At 33.0% G+C, this 21,832-nt stretch overlaps 3 protein-coding genes across 3 annotated transcripts; all 3 read right to left on the minus strand.

The window, feature by feature from the left end:
• Nucleotides 1-73: 73 nt before the first annotated feature.
• Nucleotides 74-8,842, minus strand: LOC130641517 (crooked neck-like protein 1). Its single transcript, XM_057448343.1, has 22 exons — nucleotides 8,634-8,842; nucleotides 8,385-8,474; nucleotides 8,098-8,160; nucleotides 7,900-7,991; nucleotides 7,733-7,816; nucleotides 7,577-7,651; nucleotides 7,134-7,372; nucleotides 6,600-6,706; nucleotides 6,426-6,488; nucleotides 6,004-6,102; nucleotides 5,316-5,444; nucleotides 4,956-5,027; nucleotides 4,712-4,771; nucleotides 4,560-4,640; nucleotides 4,423-4,488; nucleotides 4,253-4,333; nucleotides 3,996-4,088; nucleotides 2,110-2,211; nucleotides 1,930-1,994; nucleotides 1,574-1,664; nucleotides 791-883; nucleotides 74-630 (listed from the first exon to the last, which is right to left on the minus strand). The coding sequence occupies exons 1-22, from the start codon at nucleotides 8,691-8,693 to the stop codon at nucleotides 292-294; spliced, it is 2,244 nt and encodes a 747-aa protein (XP_057304326.1). The 5' UTR covers nucleotides 8,694-8,842; the 3' UTR covers nucleotides 74-291.
• A 141-nt stretch (nucleotides 8,843-8,983) lies between these two features.
• Nucleotides 8,984-12,095, minus strand: LOC130641519 (kynurenine 3-monooxygenase-like). The gene is made up of 2 exons (XM_057448344.1): nucleotides 11,208-12,095; nucleotides 8,984-10,295 (listed from the first exon to the last, which is right to left on the minus strand). Exons 1-2 carry the CDS (start codon nucleotides 11,769-11,771, stop codon nucleotides 9,408-9,410), a joined length of 1,452 nt encoding a protein of 483 aa, XP_057304327.1. The 5' UTR covers nucleotides 11,772-12,095; the 3' UTR covers nucleotides 8,984-9,407.
• A 154-nt stretch (nucleotides 12,096-12,249) lies between these two features.
• On the minus strand, nucleotides 12,250-18,138 carry LOC130641520 (kynurenine 3-monooxygenase-like). The gene is made up of 2 exons (XM_057448345.1): nucleotides 17,410-18,138; nucleotides 12,250-13,705 (listed from the first exon to the last, which is right to left on the minus strand). Exons 1-2 carry the CDS (start codon nucleotides 17,974-17,976, stop codon nucleotides 12,911-12,913), a joined length of 1,362 nt encoding a protein of 453 aa, XP_057304328.1. The 5' UTR covers nucleotides 17,977-18,138; the 3' UTR covers nucleotides 12,250-12,910.
• Nucleotides 18,139-21,832: the final 3,694 nt, after the last annotated feature.

Raw genomic sequence — 21,832 nt, forward strand, 5'->3', positions numbered from 1 at the left:
AAACGTGTAAGGAGATCAGCTTGTTTATACGGATAGAACAAGATTTAATAATGCATATGACAACACACTTAGATAGCCGATATGTTTTTTCTTCATAAAAACAATACCAAACAAACATCGCAGCGCTACAAAAATTGCAAAATATTGAAGCTTTATTTTCTCCTGGCTTCAACAATACTTCTTTCCTTATCCAGCATGTTTGGAAGTATGCTTCAGTAGGGTTTTTAATTCTGGTGTTTCTCAGCTTGTCACAAAATCTGTTTTTTTTTGAGATTTTTGCATTACGTCACCCTATTTCTCCTCCTCCTCACTACTAGTTTCATCACTAAACTCCTCATCTTTGTCAATGTCTTTCAATGGTAACGGAAAGGGTAAATCCTGTTTCTCTTCTTCCTCCTTCTCATTGTCTTCCTCGCTATCACTGCTTTCACTTTCAGTTTCGCTTTTTTCCTTCTGTTTCTTAGAACTGTCAACAACAGTTTCACTTTCGCTTTCATCACTATCACTGTCAGATGAATCAGCGGTGGTCTGTTTCCACATTTTAGCCATCTGCAGCAGTTTAAAGTTAGGTTGATTGTCTTCGTCGTCAGGGAAGATGTAATCAAAATATTCTTCCCAACCAGCATCAGACTACAAATAAACAAGTGTTTATAATCGGTTCACTTGGAGCAAACACTCAAAAATGTACTTTTGGTTTTCATAAAACACAAGCGAAAATAAGTGGACACAATTCTTTCAAATTTATTTACAACATGACAACAGTTTACCAAGATTGCAATGTTAATCTTACCATATCTTCCGTCTGAACTTTCCTTCTCTTTTTCACTTTGCGTGGCATCATTTTATCAACAGCCATTTGCGATGCGGTATCTCCGTGTTTATACTAAACAAAATTTAATGTATATAATATAAATAAATTGAAAATAAAAATATTTCTCCTAGTAATTCCTTGAATCAGTCATTGTCAAAATTTTACATTTTCCCCACTTTTTCTGTTTCCATTTATCCGATCAGTAAAAAAAGTCAACAAAAATGTTACCTGCACAATTATCAGTGAAACATACTACCTTTTTGCCGACTAAAAATATTTGCCATCTTGTTGTTACCTTTATTTAAATTACATTAACTGGCTTAATGTCGCGGATTTCGCAAGTTTTTGCGTTTACCGCTAAATTGAATCCGCGCAAAAACCCTGAAATTTTGAGAGCAAATCAAATCTTAGTAGTCCAATCAACAACACACAACATTACGAATTGATTTCATATATCATTTTTTTAGCAATTAAGTAAAAAACTAATCAATGTTAACGAATTCAATATTTTTTCACTGACATGGCTATTCAACTATTTTTCCAACTTAAAATTAAACTAGCGCAAAAATTAAACTGACTAGGGAACCATGTCAGTTTATTTCAAATTTCGTGTGGTTTGACAAAAAAAACCCACAAAAGACGGTGAAATTAAATGTCCAAAGACAAGAAATTCTGTTAAGGCATTTATTTACCTCGATGAAGACTCCCGAAGTGGAGATGTTGGTAGAACGTAATATAAAAGTAAACCACAAAAACTCTTACTTCGAATTTTTTCCACGCCTCCAGCAACAGCATACGTTCTTCCTTGCTATCTTCTCCTTTTAATGTTTTATCACCTCTTTTAAATATAACCCTGGTTGAAAAAAAAAGAGTCGTAAGAATTGTAATAACGACATTATAAGGGTGTGTCGTTATTCCTTGGACTGACGACAGAACAAATTTGCGAATGACGCGTAATAATCTTAAAGAAGGAATATCAACAAAACAAAATTTTGGTTGTCATGATAACAACAACAAAAAAAAAACAATCACTTTTACGTAAGTTGAAAGGGGAATATACAATTCTTCGTTGTTAATGATGACTTTTGTTGTACAAAGAAAATAATTGAGTCAAATACCTCGCTTTATCAATCGAAGCCTCTTCTTCAGTGGTCGTCTCAAATTCTGCATAACTTATCCAGACCTAAACGACACGAACAAATACCCACTTACTGCGTATCACATTAAATTAACAATACGTATTTCAAAACATCATGAAAATATTACTGCTAACACACTATATCAATTCTTCGACTTACTTTCACGTGCTGTGTCCGTTGGAGTAACCTGTCGTAAAGCTGTCGTGTTCTGTCGTATTCTTCCAACCCAATTTCAAAATCTATATACGCTTTCCACAAAACCTAAAAAACATTTGACTTATCGTACCAAATAATTGAATACAAAAGAATGACGTAGCTAAGCAAGCGACACCTCGTTGAACTGAGTTTTGGGGAAAAGTGTGAAACTTTGAATTACCGTATCTAATTATCATTACAAATTTCATCAAATTTGGAATTGAATCCAATCTGTATTTAGCAATTTTAGGGAAATAAAGTCTAATTTTTTCTAGTTAACAGTGTGACTTCGTAAGTTATAACAATTTAGTGCATGTCAAATAAGTTTGTAAATTATGGCGTGTTTTAAAATACAGACGTCATAGAACCTACCAACAAAACATTTCACTTATCATTTCACTTTTAATAATAAAAAAAATGAATGTGCTTGCAGAATTTTCTCATCTTTTATCTTAATTATATTAATTCCTTCACGTAAATAATCAAGACAGTAACTAGCTTTTACCATTTGTGTCAGAAATTATTGCAAGCAATAAATTCAAGAACTTTTTAATTGAAAAATTCTTTTATTCGGCTTTATTATCAAAGAGAAGTCGGTTAATAAAAAATCAATATTACAGTCAAATATTACAAATAGTTGCATTTTCTAACAAAAATGAAAAAATTTAGAAAAGGGCAAGTTCATTAAAATCAGACCATTTTTTGCTGATTTTTTGACATTGGTATCAGTTGTTTTATCAGAAAATGTTTATAAAGAATAAGTTAAAAAACCAATTTGATTTTAGACTTAGCATTACAGTCATTCCTGAATATGAAATCCCTGTTTCATAACAGAAAATATTAACATTGTTATTCTCGTTTGTTTCAGGAACAATAAATTGATAAACAAATTAACAAGCGCAGAAATTTAAAATTGATAAAAAATGCTCTAAACTCCTTATTTTTATGAGTTATGTATTTTTTTATTTACAGGACACAAAATTGATAAAAATATAACACTTTAAAGCTACAAAACTGTTAGGTTTTATCAGCTTGTGATTTTATATGAAAATACAGTCAAGTGGAACAGTACTGAATATATATCCCATGTAGAGCAAAAATTTGATAATTTGTTAACAAATCTGAATCGGGATATTTTTCTTTGTAAATACTCCACTTCTAATAATTTTGTTACCAAATCCTGTCCAATTCATTCATACATAGTAAACATAGTATGGTAAACATACATAGTAAACATTGTCAACCATATGTGGTAGTAATCATTTATGCACCTAATACTCAATGAGTCTAACATAACAGTCCAAAAAAACTTAGAAGGGCAATAATAAAGTAGATTTTGGTTATGTAAATTGTTAAGATTTTATCATTTTATTACCCCTAAAATTGTTTTTAGGCATTATTAAATAAGACTTGATATGATTTTAATGCTCTTTACAAAATACAGGACATTTATATCTAATTAAAAATGAGTATCATTCTGACATTTTAAAAATTTTCGTTTGTTAAAAAATTATCAGTATATTGTTCAAATACTCTGATAAATTTGTGTCCTGAAATTTTTTTTTAGTAAATATACCATTAAAGAGTGCTTTAAATAGGATAAGGATATTAAAAATACAAGGGCAACCAAAGAAATGATAAATTACTAACAATTTTACTTTTTTATCAAAATCATATTTTGGCCAACTCAGCTTTTGAAGAGCAAGCATACGCAGCATCCCTTAAAATTTTAGCAAACTAAGCGGATTTATAAACAAATTATGAGGAAATTTTGTTTTTTTGCTTTTTTGCAATGTCCAAATTAGTGTCTGATATTTATGAACTTGTCCAAAATGAAAACCCAATCAAACCTCAGGCATATCAAGGAGAGGTTGGGATATTGCGAGTTCGTAGATACCACGAGCACGATCTATATCTCCTAATATTGTCTCCATTTCTGAATACTAAACAAAAAGAGAAAATAACTGACCAACAACGAAACAAAAATTGATTTAAGAAAAACTAGTGAATTTTAAATTTATTTTTATAGTTTAATATATTTGAGTGCCAACCGTGCACAAACGCTGGAAAGATAAACGCAGTTTCACAAACACAACGAGCGTCTTACTTTTATCCATGTTGTGCAATTAGATGGATTAAATTCTAAAAATTTTTCGTACAGTTTGCGACATCGGTCAAATTCTCTTAACTAAAAATAGAAAAGGTGATTGACAATTATTATCCCTGTTAAAAAAAAGACAAAATCAGAACAAAAGAAAAATAATAGAAAGTTAATACTTGTAACTCGATGCTGATGTATTCACGAAATAATTTATTTTTTGGGCACTTCCCGATGCCAGTTCCCTGAAAAAAACTTAAAAAATCACGACCGAAAATAAAAAAATAAAAAATACTAAGTTAAAAATCGATCTTACCATGGCAATCCTAGCAGCTTTTAAATTCTTCCTCCTGATTTCAAATTGAGCATAAAACAACCAAATCTTTGCAAATGTGAACTATAAAAATAATGATATTAATATACTTCCTCCACTGGCATGTTGGCAACAGTTTTTCACACATCCCGTACCTTCTTGTGAGGAATGACTTCTAAACAAGCTTTGTACACTTGTCTGGTTCTGTCCTCGTCCTGAAAAAAATGAGAGTATATTTGACTCTAGTAGGTGAATCCTACGAAACTTGTGCCTACGGATTATAAACCATGTTTGGCAATGTTTCAACTGTTTATTCTGAGAGAATGGAAGCTACAGCCTCTATCAAACATTTTAAAGGGGTTTGCGAGTGATCACAGGTAAACTTCGTACCCACATTACCTTAGCATGAAGTTCTTCAAAAAGAGCATACATTATCCATAAATAAATATATCTTCTCCAGTGTTTCTTTTCCTGCGAATAAATAAAATAAAACAAAAAATATTCTAAAAACACGGCATGGGTCTGGTTTTAAATTAAAAAAACGCAAACAGGCGTTCTTGAAAAATTCCTCTCCGATAAGAAGCAAAGTTTATTTCTTCTTGAAATCAGCAAAAAATACCATTTGCCTTACTATTTTTATATTCACTACGCAGTAAAAGCTCCCCTTTTTAAAATTTTATAATTAGCAATGACTTTATACATCTAAGTATGTTTTAATTTTCCATGTTTGCCTTTAAATATATCCATTCTAAGTGATACCTGGACAGGAGGAATGTTAGCTATTGCTCTTTCATAAACTTCACGTATTGTGTCGATATCTCCATCGCTTTCTACGAGTCGAATGTAATCAAACCAAGCATCATAGTTGTTAGGATTCAGCTTGACCTCCTACATAACAACAATACATAATCGCGTTCCTTGTTATGCAAACAATTTTGTAAACTTTTGAATATTTACAAGGACACCTTTAAGTTTCATGGTGATGAATAACTTTAGTATGAAAAGGGTAACCTCTTTCATTTCTAAACTACCCTTCCATTTCTAGACTACCCTTCCCTTAAAGTAATTCTATCTCCTCTCTTTGTTAAAATGTTTTCAATCATCCAGCAACAAAAAAATTTGGAGTAAACAAGCAACGCAAAAGCTAGTGTACTGCATAATAAGTTTGTATCTTGTTCTAATAAATACAGTATTTTGGGCTTTGAATTAAATTTAAACAAAACAAAAATCGAAACAAACGTTTTGTACCCCATATGACACTGCCACCTCAGCCTTCTTATAAATAGTATAACGAACAACAACTTTAAAAGACACGTAAGTTCGTTATGTGTATGTACTTGTAAACAATGAATTTCAAAGTATAAATTTATGTTGGAATTAAATATATAATTATGTTAACATTTATATCATTTTTTCTTTTTTTCCAGCAAACAATTAGAAAGCTTACTTCTTCGTATTGAAATCTTCTTTTACTAACTATAACATCTTCAATACCACTGCGATCACCAAAACGCTTCTCAAATGTGGTATAATTTTTAAATAACTCCTAAATATAATAAAAACAACGGTACGTCAGCTATGAAACACAGCATGAATCATAAGAGAGGACTTCTTTTACGGTAGGCAGCTTATAAGAATACAAGAGTCTATAACTATGTACATTACGAATCCGCTCAATAAAATGACGTTAAATTGAAAATTTGGTAATTTTTCTTGGTTCCTTGTTTTATTAACCTTTTTTTGGTTATTCAAACTATTTCTGAATTTTTTTGCGTGTTCGAATTAGCGAATGTAAAAATACATAGTATTATATGTGCTGTTTCAGTTACAAATAAAAACGTCAAAAATCTTCAAGCAAGCAGCAATCACCTGGGCGTACTGTTTCGGTATTTTCTCCAACGCGTATTTGTATAACACTCGCACCCGATCGAACTAAATAAATCAGCCAAACATTTATCACTGGCCGAGTCAAATTCAACAAAATCAAAAATGTGCGAAAATGTAGAGCAGAATCACATTTTAATTTAAGAGAAAACAATCTACCTCTCGCTGTGTTTCTTCGAATCTCGCAAATGCAATAAATAAGTTTTCATCCATATTGTCTTCTCCATAGAACTCTACAGCTCTCTCGTACACGATCCTTGCATTCGCTATAACATTAGACATAAGAGAAATAATAGGGCAGAGTATTATTTACAGTATCTTTGTGGACCACAAATCGCAGTCGGATGAAGATACCACTTAAGTTGTGTTTTAAGGACTGTACGGGAGAAGAACAAAATGTTTCGTGTAGTTCAATGCTGCGCTTAATTTCTTTTTATTCATATGTTAAATGTTAATTCACATTGCTGCAACAAATATATGTATATAAATATATAAGAGCTCAAAAGCTAAGGTCGAGGAAAATAAAAACAAGAAAAAATTAACTTTTTTTAATGCATGTATTCAACAACGACAACAAAACAAAAATTTCAATTTCGCAAAATTTTAGCAGGAAACTCACTATAGCAACATCTGAAAAAGGCTCATTCAGCAAAAATCTACTTCAGTAAAATGTCCTCCCTAAAAAATACTAACCAACATTTCCCTGGCTTTCTTCAAACCGTGCAAATCGAATCCAATTCTTCACATTGTGATGACACATAACGAAATGTTCGTACACTGCTCTTGCTCGATCAACTTCTTTGTAACGCAGTTCCATTTTGATATAAGATAACCAGGCTTGCTCTTCGGGTTCCCATTCCATCCAACGTTCGAATACTTGTCGAGCTGCGGGAATGTTTCCTAACATCTCTTCCATATAAGTGTATTTGTACCTGAACAAAAAAACCAAGCGATATCGTGACGTTTAAAGATTATCCGTACTTCTCGCTCTTTCTCGCTCACAAAAATACATTGTCTGGAAACAAACAAACAAACAAACAAACAAACAAACAAACAAACAAACAAACAAACAAACAAACAAACAAACAAACAAAACTTAACAAAAATTTGTTAAATTGAACTGAATTAACTCTTACCAAAATTGATTAACACGAGGCAGAATAGTAACCGCCCGGTCCCAGATATTTCTTGCATGATTGATTTGTCGAAGCCTTAAATATACAATTAAGATGTGAAGTTATTATCAACTGCAAAAGAATATCTTCAATTATTTTTTATTACTACTAACGTACTTCATTTCCATTTCGGCATACTTTAACCATATCGTTACATTGCGATGATTCATTTCCAACGCCCTTTCGTAAATAGACCTTGCCCTGAAATTGAAATGATAGATTAATAATTGTCTTCTTTTTCGAAAAACAAAATCAAACATAAATAAAACATGTTGGTTGTTCACCGTTGAATTTCTTTCTGGCTTTCCTCCCAAGCTGCATACTTCAACCAATTTGAAACTGTACTTCTGTTTTTACGGATATTATCTTCAAAAAACTGTATAAATTTAGGATAATTAAACAATCAATAATTTCAAATAAGAATAAAATGAAATAAAATAAAAACAATATAAACTCATTTAATATTATTAGGCGATACATACCTTTCTCTTTCTTAGTCTATATTCTTGTAGCTCCTGAGGGTCAGAGATTTTTTGCTTCGGAGGCTAAGACATGACATTAGAAGATATATCCAAAAAAATTGCATGCAATGCATAATCTCAAATTTAAAGGACAATTATGACATGCAAAAACTATTTTTAACTACGAAACAAAAAAGTGACTTTAAATATAAATAAGTAATTCAATAATGCTTTATGATAAAAAAAGATTCAAATGAAAGGAATAATATGAAAAATCTCACACATAGACACATAGAAGTATTACTAACCGGCGGAACAAATTCAAGCTGTCTTTCCTTTGCTTCTCGTAAAAGTTGCTCAGCTGTGATTTGAACTGGAGCAGGCGCTTTATTCTTGACCTGAACACACAAGATATGTAGCTAGTTTTTTAGATAGTTAGCCTACAAATACATAGATACTAAGTGATCATTGTAAAAAAAGACTAACTCTAAATATTAATGCAGCAAATCTTAAAGCCGACTTCGAGTTTTTAAAACAATGAAAGGAATATGCGTTACCTTGGCCACTTTCGGTAATCTCCTAGTCTTGATTTCTGGCTCTTCAAATTCATCATCCATTTTCTTTACTTTTAGTTATAAATTTCTTTAATATATTCCATACATTAAACGTGACAAGACATTGTATAGCTATTAACAATAATAGCAAAACCATATAAAAGAAAAGAAAATACTAAAAAAAATTGAAAAAGTAATTTCGAAACTTATCAAATTGCGTTATTTTCTGTTATCATGAAATTTGTGGAAATCTTTAACAAATGTCGACTCACGGACAAAAATACTTTTGGTTTCAAATTACATTGAATATTAAAAAAAACAAGTGAACAAGGTAAATAACAAAGCAATAAGAGTTCAAACAATCTAAAAAGATAATTGCAATTTTTTTTTTTAAGTTTTTATACATATTTAGTACAAAATCTTTCTCCTTTAAAACACATAAATTCTGCACTCCTTTTTTTGTGGAAAAAAAAAGAAATTTAAGAATTTTGTAATGCAAAAGGAACTAATATTTCACTACAATGATCTGAACACATAGACCTACATACCTTTTTGCAAGTAAACACTGACAGAATTTTATTACAAACTGAGGCCTGGGAAAAGCAAAGAAGTAGCTAGGTTTAGTGAGGAATTAATTTTTTCCGATCAGACACAACCTAATTCTCATGCACTTCGTGAATTAAAGTGTGATATATTTTTTAGAAAAAACTTATGCTGCTTATTTTTTACTAGTATTTCTCTAACAAAGTTTATTATACCACCAAATGTCACAAAAAGTTAATAAATTTTTGATTTGAGGTCAGGTAGGATATTGTATACATAAGTAATAGAATCTGTTGCATATTCTGTGAATGCATTAAAGTATGACGTCTGTGGAGTATCCTTTCGCATAATCTTATATAAAAAAACAGTTCCACAGATTATAAAAATAGCACCTGACGATACTAACAGGCAGTTTACTATCTTGTCCTGCCTTTTACTTCTCTCAACAACTTCATGATACCTAATGCGTGAAAAGGTGGTCATGGTGTATAATGGCACCCAATAGTTAGGCACCAGCCAATGGAGAAAGTTATCAAATCTCTTTCTTAAAACAAACAATGGTGAATTAACATGAGCTCGCATTTCCATATAATTATACATAGCCAAATCAATGATGGCTTCGGCGTCAGGATTTCGAAATGTTGAGTACTCTGCTAAGGCATGGTTCATATTAGATCCAAACTTGTCAAGCATTTCATCCAAAACCAAACAATCTTCAAAGCCACAGTTCATCCCTTGACCATAGAACGGTACCATTGCATGTGCTGCATCACCTAATATAACCACCTTATCTAAGTAGTGGTATGGAGAACATTTGATAGAAATAAGATCTCCCACAGGGTTCGTGTTGTATTCCTGTATAATCTGTTTCTTTCCAATCAGTGGTATAGAATCGGGGAATTCTCTTTCAAAGAACCGTAAGATCTCTTCGTCTGTCTTGATGTCATCAAATATATGATAAGGCATAAACAAAGTACAGGTGAAAGTTTTGTTTTGGTTGGGCAAGGCAATCATCATAAAGGTATTGCGAGGCCAGATGTGTAGGTAATTAACCTCCATTGCAAAATCACCCATTGCATTAGGCAGCATTTGTATTTCCTTGTAGCCATGTGGTATATATTCCTACATGAGTGTGAAAGTACATTTTTGGTATAAACGTAAAACTAAGGATCAAAGTAGGAATCAGTTATGACAGAGCGTATATGCAAATCAAACTCTGGTATTTTAAAACATTCTTAAAATCAAAAAGATTTTTGTGCCTTTCAGAATAAAACTTTTAGCATACAGAACTTTTAGCAGGACATATTTTAGCTGAACAAATATTTTGGCAGGATATATTTTTGGCTATTATTTACATCTAAATTTCATTTTTTTTGAAGATAAATTAGTTTAAAGATCACATGATTCTCAAAGTCGTCAAAAAACTTCTTAAGTTGATACCTGCTTTGAAGCAGTTAAAAAAGTTGTACATTGCCAGCTTATTTAACAAGTTGAAAGAACGCTATGCATTGGAAAATGAAATGTTTTTTATCATTTTTTGAGAACTTTCTCAGCAGTTATATGTCTTCAAGCATAGCATTTTTATTTAAAGTAAAGGAAATGAAAGGCCATAGCTTTGATGGCTGTGGCACAAAGTCGAATGATAAAAAGGAGATAAGTTTCGTATTATACCAGCTTTGGAATAATTTTAGACATTTTATTCACTATTTCAAATTTGCAAAAAAGGGGTGTTATTCTGGGTATAATTTTCTTCCGTGACTGACAGAGTACTTCAATGAATTCTATAACAAAGTTATTTACATGTTTCGACTTCAAACTGTTTAAATTCTGGAAATGTTGCTTGGGAGTTCATTAGCTAGGGTTTACTTTTATATCAAATCCAGAATATTTTACAAGGAAAGTGTTTTTGTGGTAAATACAAGAAAATTCTCTTTTCTTTTGCCCTACAACTTTTCTTGAGTTTTTCTTAAAAAATAGCAAGGTAACAGTAATCCTTAAATTAAGTGTCAAATAAGAAAGAGGAAATTATCATACTTGTGAATAATCCATCCTAGCTGTTTTCATTAACTGTCGTCGTATACCGGAAAATGCACCATCGCATCCAACAATAAGGTCTGCTTGTTCAATATGCCTACCATCTTTACTTTCAAACGTTACCTCCCCTTTTTCGAAATTAGCTGCAATAAATTTATCACAAAAATGATAATTTACATTCTTATTCTCGTCAACCAATCCAATCAAATGTTCGTTCAACTCTCTGCGATCAATAGACAAAATATATTGGTCTTCTTTTCCGTAGGGAATAGGCATTCTTTTTCCATTGTATCCATGAATCATACGGGCATACATAGGTATACCTTTCTTGACAACGTGATCTTCAGCCCCAACAGCTTTTAATGCTGCTCGGCCACGAACTGATAATGCCAGATTAATACTACGCCCTTTTACATATTTTTGACTTCGGGGATCAGGTCTGTGTTCATAAACATCTACTTTAAATTGACGCTTGGCAAGATACAAAGCTTGCAAAGACCCAACCAAACCACCACCAACGACCAGAACACGTTTTTTTGAAGTACTTGCCTTTGGTTCATTCATGATAGAAACTATTCAAAGGAAATTAAAGATTTTTGAATATATTGGTTGGTAGAAATTTTCAGTTCAAAGACATTTGACAAAAATGCAACAAATAACAAAACAGTATACAAAAAGTTGTGAAAGTTGTTTTTTTCTCAATATCATACTGTTTTAAATAATAAACAAACTTATTTGTCATAAATACTAAAATCAAAGCATTTTAATAAAAAACCTGAAGTACTAAAAAACAAAAATTCACTGATTTTTAGCAAATTTGAAAACTGCAAAAAAGTTGCCGAAATTAATTTTGGCATAAATTAAATTTATGGATTTTAAAGTATTTCCTGGTGTCTAAAGGTATATCTTCTTCTTCTAAATGCAAAATTCTTATATATATTGGAACAAGAGTATGATAGTATCAAATTCAAACACAGGCTGGTAGCAGGCTTTCACCTAAATAAAACTGGTAAAATTTGATGCAAAATAAAAGTCACAAACGTTAAGAGACCTAAAACAAACTAATTATTTAAAAAAAATTGTTTTACAAGAAAAAATAACTATAAAAATAAAAAAAAGTAAGAAAAAATTTTACATAATAAAAATAAAGAAAAGAAACATTACTAAAAAATCAATTCTCAACTTTTACACCCAACCACTAACTTTTTGAGCTACTTATTTATTTTTTATGCTTAGATATCCTAAGAGATACATATCTATAGACTATAATAATTCATATAGGATTTAAACATAGCAATATGCAGGAGCAAAAACAACAGTTTATATTTTGTCCAAACTATCTGCTTTATTCCATTATAATTACTTCAACAAAAGGTCAAAAAATGAAAAACAAGCATAGCAAAAAGAAGACTTAAAATAGTTAAACAAAAGAAAAATTGTCCAGCAACTGCAGCATATGCTATGCAAAAGCCAAATCGAATAAATCAAGGAAAAAAAATTGTCTTAAGCTCTAAAAAAACTACTGTATGTAACATATAACACCTGTTAATACAGGTGTTAGCTTTTCCAACTTTGAGTCATTTAGAAAAAAACATTACTACTAAAAAGTTTCAAAACTACCGGTTTAGGACACACAAAAGTAGTTTGTGTTCACCTGGTCAGAAAGTTTGCACAAAAAATTTATGAAAAGGAGGAAAATAATTTTAATTTTTGGAATATTTATACAGTGCAAATCCAATAGAACTTATAATACCTAGAAAGCTAACACCTGCAACACATTCAATCACACTGATAATACGGTTTTGAAATTTACTTCTTTGTACAACTTCAGCATAACCAATGTTTGTAAACTGTGTCATGATATATAGAGGGATCCATTTCTGTGGCATGAGCCAGTGCAAAAATAAATCAACTTTTTGGTGAAAAATAAAACTCTTAGAATTGACTAATAACCGAAGTTCAGTGTAATTATACAGTGTTAGATCAACAATAGCTTCTGCGTCAGGCTGCCTTGTGTCTGAGTACTCTGCAAGTGATTTCTCAATATCCATATTATTTTGATCCAAAATTTGATGAAGAATCATGCAATCCTCAAAAGCACAATTAACACCTTGTCCATAAAATGGACACATTGCATGGGCAGCATCACCTGAAATGACAACTTTATCTGAATGGTGGTAAGGTGAGCACTTGATGGTGATCAGCTTGTTTGTAGGATAGGATTGCACTTGGTTTACCAAAGATCTTTCATGAAACAGAGGAAACGCATCTGGAAAGTATTTCTGAAAAAATTTGATGATATCTTCATCTGTTTTCAACTCATTAAATTTTTGAAAAGACATGAACCAAGTCATCGTAAAAGTTTTATTTTTGTTTGGAAGTGCCACCAACATAAATGTGCTTCTGGGCCATATGTGTAAATAATGTGGATCCATGGCAAATTCTCCATTTGCAGTTGGAGGCATTTCAAGTTGTTTATATCCATCTGGTATGCATAACTGAAAGAGATGAAAGGCCATAAAAGTAAATTTATCCTTTGCAAGACCACCCATACGCACATCAATATTTTTAGTGCATTTGCTTCCATTGCAATCTGCAAAACTACTACTGCAGCGTATATGCCAAAAATACAAAAAAAGAGACAGCCTCTTTGTAACCACTGAAAACCTGCATGTTGTGGCATTCTGCTAGCAAGATTGTAGTCCATTTAGGCTTAGTGCAATGGTACAGATTTGTAACACAATATGGCACCATTTAAGCTTGGTATGTAGCATTTGATATAAATTAGCTTTTGGTCACTGAGGTAGTCGGAGTGTAACTATTTTTATAATAATAATAATAATAATAATAATAATATATAATAATAATAATATATTATGAGCAGCATTTATGACAATGTTGTTAAGGCAAGTCACGAAATCGTTTTTGGGTTTGTTTTTAAACTTTTTCACACTTCCATGCAGCCAAAGATAAATAAAAAAACAGTATTCATAACAATATTTATTTACTACACACATGTACTGAACAGGGACTGCTACTTTGGTGTAAGGAATTTCAGAGTGAGCTTTAACATTGTGCTGTAACTTTAATCAAATTTTGCAACTATGTGTTGGACAAAAAAATATTTTAAAAAAAATTACAAAAAGTTTCATGCTAAAAACACATGGTTTAAGGAACTGAATACTTTATTGCATACATTTTTGGATCAGTTATTTATTGAATATATTGTGTACATCAAGGAAATAAAAAATAATGTTAAATAATCTTGTAAGTTTCTTAACTGTCTTCTTAAAACATGTAAGAATATTTTTACTATTTAAGCATTGCTAATGTGATAACCTCGTTTTAAAAGTAAGATATAGCTGGCTGGCTGACACAATGAAAATAGTATAAGAGGAATAACTGTGTTTAAAATCTTTTATTCTTTAACCCTATCCGGTCCAATAACTCCTGATTGCTTTCTTATATGGCTATGATACTTACTGAGTTTCAACATTTATCTATTAGACAACTGCACGCTAAATGTTTAGGTCCCATTCCTTTCAGAAGCTTTGATATTGGCCATTACTCGAAACTACCCCTAAAATCTCTATGAAATCCTTATAATGGGGAAAATATAATAACTCCTGTTAGGATTATCCTTAGAACTTGAAACTTGCAACACAACTTTGTTTCATCAAGAAAAATCATTTTGAATAATTTTGACACGTGACTAATCCGATTTCCCGATTTTGTCGGATTTTACCCGAAAATAAAAAAAAAACGGATTTTCAGGCAATTTTTTATCCGATCCATGTAAAAACCGGAAGATATGCTAAAAAATTTTTATTTAGCTTTCAGAAACTTCAAAACTTTTATGACGTACTATAAGTGTGCCAAGTTTGATTCAATTTGAGCAATCCTATGAAAAGTTATTGAGGGGGGGGGAGGGGGAGCGGAATCCAATAGTATGTTCGAAAAACCCCGGAACGAATAGGGTTAAGGGGGAAATTTTTCTTCAAAACAAATCAGTCCAAAAATATAAACCAATGTTAATTCTTTTGCAGCCACATTGGCCTCATAGTTTGGGTTGGTTGAAAACATTGGTTACCCCAATTGAGGTACTGTTTGGAACAGTGCCTGGGGTAGATTTATTCTACAGACCAGATAATTAAGTGCTCTCCTCTGCTGCTGACCAGTTTTACAGATGGAAATCGTTCCATAATATTTGGACTGGATGGTTTTTATTACTGATAATTTGACATGTAAAAACAACTTGAAAAAATGCAATGTTCTCACAACAAATCTTCTGGTTATAATGACCGAAATAGCATTGAAACAAGGCTAGCCAATTTCAAATGTTAATAACCTTAAAAGGAGGCATGTGGCAACCATCCTAGGAACCGCACAGTACACAATATTGGCCATCTTTTGGTAAAGGTGGGTTCACAGTCATTCGTCGTAGTTGTTTGAATAAAAAGAATACAAAAAATCTATTCGTTACGAATGAAAGAATGTAATGCACTAACACAAAAAAACTACATGTAACAAATAAGACAATTATTTTTAGTTTGGTACCATCAGTTAGTTACTTTACTCTATTTAGCACATTTCAGCATTCTTAAATATTATCTCTTATCAGACATTAAAAAGGTTTTTAATGCAATTCCACAAAACATTAACACCCAACCTATTTGTCGGAAAAAAGACCGATGTTTGAGGTTTGTGGTATTTACATGAAGGAAGTACCCTGTAATCCACTATGATTTTTTATTTTAAATACATTATGACTCACGAAGTTGCAATATAAATATATAGATAAGTGCATTTTATAGTTTATCAAGCCAAGAGGCTTCACAGGCATTTGTCTGATTATTTTTCTGAACACAGTAAAGACAGCATTTAAACAAGAAAATCATTTTTTGTAAAAAGAAGATATAACAATGGAAGAAGATATACAATATACAGGTATGAGTATTTGATGGTTAATGAAGAAGTTATTATTAACATAAACATAATAATTTTTAATCTTTAATTTCTGCGCTTCTTTAGATTTTCCTCAGGGTTTTTGTTTTTCGTTTATTGTATGAGAGAATAGGCGTTGGAAACCAAGTTAAACGATTCCGCGTTTTCTGTTTTTTACCAATCAAGCTAAGCTAAGAATTGTTGAATGTTAAATTTATTGAAGGTGGTTCAGAGACATGTCTAAGCTTATTTACTAATGGATTAGGGGCCAGCTAGTACTCAATAATAAGATATGCAATGTTTACATTAAATTTTGCACACAAAAAGTTTAACTTTTCATCAACTTTGTTTTCATTTTGAAATTCAAAACTCCTTTTGAATTGTATTACGAAATTTGATTGGTTGATAAATTCCTATTCGCCATGGTAGTTGAACTTATTCCAACCAATGCGACAAATACTGAGAGAAAATTACATAGTATGCTAGAAATAAATATTCGCTTATATATTCGTTCGATTATGGCGAATGAAGTTTAAACCCTGCCTAAGTGATGAACTTCACAAAGCAGCTCAGTTTTGCATAGGCATCTGGACTAAACTAAAGGTAAAAGCGAAACTTCTTTTTACCAATTGGCGCTAAATTCACTATGTTAAACAATCTAAGAGCTATTGTTTTGGAGTAAAATTGAATATATATAATATATCTTTACAAAATATATGCTTTGAATATTAAAATTAGCTACCCCAACCACTACTCCAAATACCAATTGGGGTACACATGTTTTCAATAAACCCTCATAGTTGGATTTTATATCTAAACCACTACATCTATTTGTATTTTATCATTTACCATTAACTTGGCAGCTGTTTATTTTTTAAAAGTGTGCAAATATGCAAAAATAAAATTAAAAAGTGTTCAAAGGATTTGTAAAATTTTAATCCTAAAAATAGAAAACTGATAAAATACCATAAACTGTTTTATTACCCAACTATCCCAAGTCATGCAGTAAGAAAAAAAATTGATTCCAACAGATAAATGCTTCTGAACTTTAACAGACAATGGTGCTTTGCAAGGTACTTGCGCGTTATGAAATTTACTTTTTTTATTTGGAATTTTAGGCTGAAACATCTAAGAAGTTCCTACTGAAAGTTATGGAATTGTCAGCAAAAATCATTAGCCAAAATTTATTTGAAAGATTATAAATATCTACCAGTTTTCCAAAATGACTGAAATCCTAATACTGATCGTGAAATCTTACCTGCCAATAATTCATCCTTATTTGTTTCATTAGTAGCTCTCGCACTTTTGAATAGGTTCCATCACTACCGATAAAGAGTCTGCATGTTTCAGTATGGGTACCATCAATATTTTTAAAGACTGCCGATCCCTTGTTAAAATCAGCATCTATAAGTTTGTCTTCAAAATGGAAATTAACATTAGGGTCATTATCTGCTAGATTTATCAAATGCTGATTTAGTTGTTGTCGGGTAACAGATAAGATAAAATGGTTGGGGTTACCATATTTCCGTTTCTTTAATTCTCCATCCAGTGAGTGCAAAACACGACCATAAAGTCGTATCCCAAATTCCTCAAGTCCATCTTCTGCATCAACCAAGCGGAGGGGTAACAAACCTCTTTCTGACAAGGTAAGATTCATGCTACGCCATCGAGAATAATACTTTTGGGATCTTGGGTCAGGTCTTGATTCATAAATGTTAACTTTGTAACCCTTCTTGGACCAATAAAGTGCCTGTAAGCATCCAGATAAGCCACCACCAACAATAATAACATTTTTTTTGTTGTAATTTAGTTCAGCTTGTGCCATGTTATTGCTAATTAATACAAAGACATTATTATAACCAAAATTATTTCACTGGTAAAACTGGTTTGGCATTCGAATTAACGGACCACAAATCAACATTCGCAAGCCATTTCTTCTCTTTTGCATATTAAATTTATCTACTAAACATAAAATTTGCAAAGCACAATATAATATCTACAAAATACATCACATCACACACTTCACTAAAAAATAAAAACATCAAAGTTCATTTCTCCAAAACAAAACGCAATTGTAGGAGCTTAAACAACATCGTTTTTTGTTCTAAAATTATCAAAACAAGATGTTCTCAAACCATCAAAGCACGACAGTTTGGAGCTTAAGCAACACAATATTTTGTTCTAAAATTATCAAAAAGCAATTGCATGTGTGAGATATATTAGTTGTAAAACCTTGTTCCTCTTTCTTGTAGCTGGATACCATTTTGTTTTGGGTTAAGTCTACACCAGTTGAGTCTGGTACCCAGCTTTCCCCAGTTCCTATCAAGTGCATTTTAGTATACTGTGCCTAATTGAGCTCACATCAGGGAGGCTAGGCCCAAGTAAGGAAACCTATAAGTAGAGGCACAGTAGGCAGTGCAGGTTGGTTGGTTGTAACAAAGAAATGTGTGCTAAGAAAGTATAGATGACAAGAAAGTAGTCTTTTATATGGACACACCCTCTAACATTTGGTGCCCTGTGTGAGGATTAAGAAGAAGAGGGTGTCGACAGAACAGAAGATTACTAAGTGATGGCTGGATTGGCTTGATGTAGTATGGCTGCTGCTCCACAGGAATTCGTAACATTTGAAGATGCTGTGCAAATTGAGGATGGAGAAGAAAAAATGGTATCAGAAGTATTTGGAATTTTTTTGGAGGAAAAAGACCTTGAGTCAGTTATGATAAGACTGGGATTGGATAGAAGAAAACAAGGTAAAACATTCTATTTACGAACTATCCTCAGATATCTAAACTCGGAAACGGTAGAAAATTTGAATGACCACGGAATGAGCCTGTTTGAAGATTTGCATGAGTCTATCAGCCGTATTCTAAAACCAGTCAGACTAAGTAGGGAAACCTTCTCAAGTGGCCACATGGACACAACTAAAGGTGTACCACAGGATCCCTTTCGTACCTTTACTCTCAAAAGTTCGACTCCTAGTCATGGTGCCACCCTGGAGAAATCGTTGTATAATCCACACAATCCTTTTTCACCCCCAAGGAACAATTATCCATGTGATACCTTGATTCAACCTGATGATGTTTTCAAACCATTAGAGCACCCATCTAAAACTTTTGTCACATCATGGAACCAGCCCCAACTTTTGTCAAATTCGAAAATCAGAGAATTCAAAATCAACGGATCAATTGGCAGTCCAGGTCAAAAGGACAAACTAACCTACCAAAGTTTGGCTTTCCAAATAAAAAATGGGTTAGACCAAGGATATAGTGAAAGGGATATCCTGGCAGCCAAGATAAAATCGATCAACCCAGATAACCCATTGAGATCCTACCTAGAGTCGAGGTCCGGGTTGGGAATAAAACCACTACTTAAAATACTCAGAAGCCATTTTCTCGAAAAAAACGCAACTACACTCTTTACCGAAATGACAAATGCTTGCCAAACTATTACAGAAACACCCCAAGAGTTTGCAATCAGACTTCTCAGTTTACGACAAAAAATCATTCTTGTGTCTCAGGAGGAAGATTGCCCCTATGATGAGCAGTTAGTGGAAAAAAAATTCTTACATGCTTTTATTTCTGGATTACGGTCTGACAACGTAAGGATTCAAATGAAGGCTTTTCTCAAAGAACCTGCCCTTATTCAGATTGAAAACTTTGTTTCGGATGAAGATATTTTACAAAAATTGAATCAAGTTGTTTCAGATAAAACCGAGCATATTGATAAGCTAAAACCATATAATAAAACTGTGAAAATTAATGAGATTGCTGGGGAACAACGAAACCCTACCTTAAATAATTTGAATTTGCACAAGGAAATTGAGGAGATAAACCCCCAACTGAGAGATTTGGCATTCTCAAGAAAGTGGCAACCAAATTCAAACCAGTATAGGCCCAAAGCCTCTCGCTCTGCACGATGTAAGGAATGCATGCAGCGTAATTCGCACGGCCCCTGTCATCATTGTTTTTGTTGTGGGTCCCTGGACCACCGCCAATCTGAGTGTGATCTTCTTCAAAAAAACTGACAAGAGCTCCCGAGAGGCAAGGAGTGCTTCAAAAAAAGCCCTCTCCTGTAAATAGAAAATGTCGGATATGTAATGTACATAGTTTAAAATTGTATCGTTGTTCGAAATGCAAATCTAATGTTTTTTATTGTTCGCGAAAATGCCAAAATAAGGATACTTCTCATAAAAACATTTGTTCCGCAATCGAGGATTTTACTAATTTGGAGCGCGATAAAAAGTTTAAAAACTTTACTGTTGCTGATAACCAGACATTGCCGTCAAAGTTTAATTCGAGATTAATAAAGCTTATTGGACGCAAACCGATCATAAACTGCCGGTTAAATGACCGGACATGCGAAGCATTGTGGGACACCGGGTCTATGATTAGTTTGGTTGACCGCATCTGGCTTTCCACGCATGCCCCTGGCATAGAGCCAACACCAATTTCTGAATTCGCCGATGTGGAACAAAAAAACTTATCGCTCAAAGCCGCGAACAACACTGAAGTTGCTATTTGTGGGGTCGCGCCCTTGTCGTTTCGCGTTTCAGACGCTATTGTATTTACTGTACCATTTCTCGTGACCCCGGGACCAATCGAACAACCCGTAATCGGATTTAACATAATTGAACATATCGTTTTAAATTTTCCAGAGTTAGATGTATCATCTCTACTGACAGATGTTCTACCGAGCTTGAATGAATGCAATGTACAGTCAATGATTAAGATTATCCAGGACAACAAGGATTCAGAAGACTTTTTGGAAAACTTCAAAGTTAGGAATCGCACGGTAATTCCTGCTAGGCATCGGATTGCAGTGTCATGCAAAACTAGTCTTATGGTGGATGAAAAGGAAAGAAGTGTTTTGTTAAAGCCCATGGAAAACGGTGACTTTGACGAAGAAATAAAGATTCGAGAAACATTGTTGAGACTAAAACGCGGAAAATCGCCAATTGTGTCAATCTACATCGAAAACCCAACTAGTCGAGACATCATTCTTCGAAAGGGCACCGTTATTGGTACCATAAAGTCCTTTTCGGCAGCTATACCACTACCACCCGATCAAAAGACCCCTGGGACGACTAAAATCAAAACCCATTCTGTATTAACTAAGACTTCCGATAATTGGCTCCCAGACGTGAATCTATCGCATCTGCCGCAGGCCCAAAAGGATCGCGTAGAAGCAATGTTACGTGAAGTAAACACAGTATTTTCGAGATCGGAAAGCGATATTGGGAGAATCGATGATTTTAAATTGAACATAAGACTGAAGGATGAGACCCCTGTAAGTAAACCATATCGATTGATACCTTGAAACCTTTACTCAGAAGTAAAGGACTATGTGGATAATCTCTTGCTGAATGGCTGGATTAAAAAATCATATTCTTCATACTGCAGCCCTATAGTGTGCGTGCGAAAAAAAGACGGAAGTTTGCGCCTCTGCATTGATTATCGCGATCTAAACAGAAAAACTATTCCTGATAAGCAACCCATTCCCCGCGTACAGGATATCTTGGACGGTTTGGGCGGGCAATCGTGGTTTACAACACTGGACATGGCAAAAGCCTACCACCAAGGATTCATCGACGAATCTTCGCGCCACTTGACCGCTTTTGCGACCCCTTGGGCATTATATGAATGGTTGAGAATGCCTTTTGGCTTAACAAATGCGCCGCCTGT

The sequence above is a fragment of the Hydractinia symbiolongicarpus genome, chromosome 4 (assembly GCF_029227915.1).
Source record: "Hydractinia symbiolongicarpus strain clone_291-10 chromosome 4, HSymV2.1, whole genome shotgun sequence".
In the NCBI taxonomy this organism is placed as follows: domain Eukaryota; kingdom Metazoa; phylum Cnidaria; class Hydrozoa; order Anthoathecata; family Hydractiniidae; genus Hydractinia; species Hydractinia symbiolongicarpus.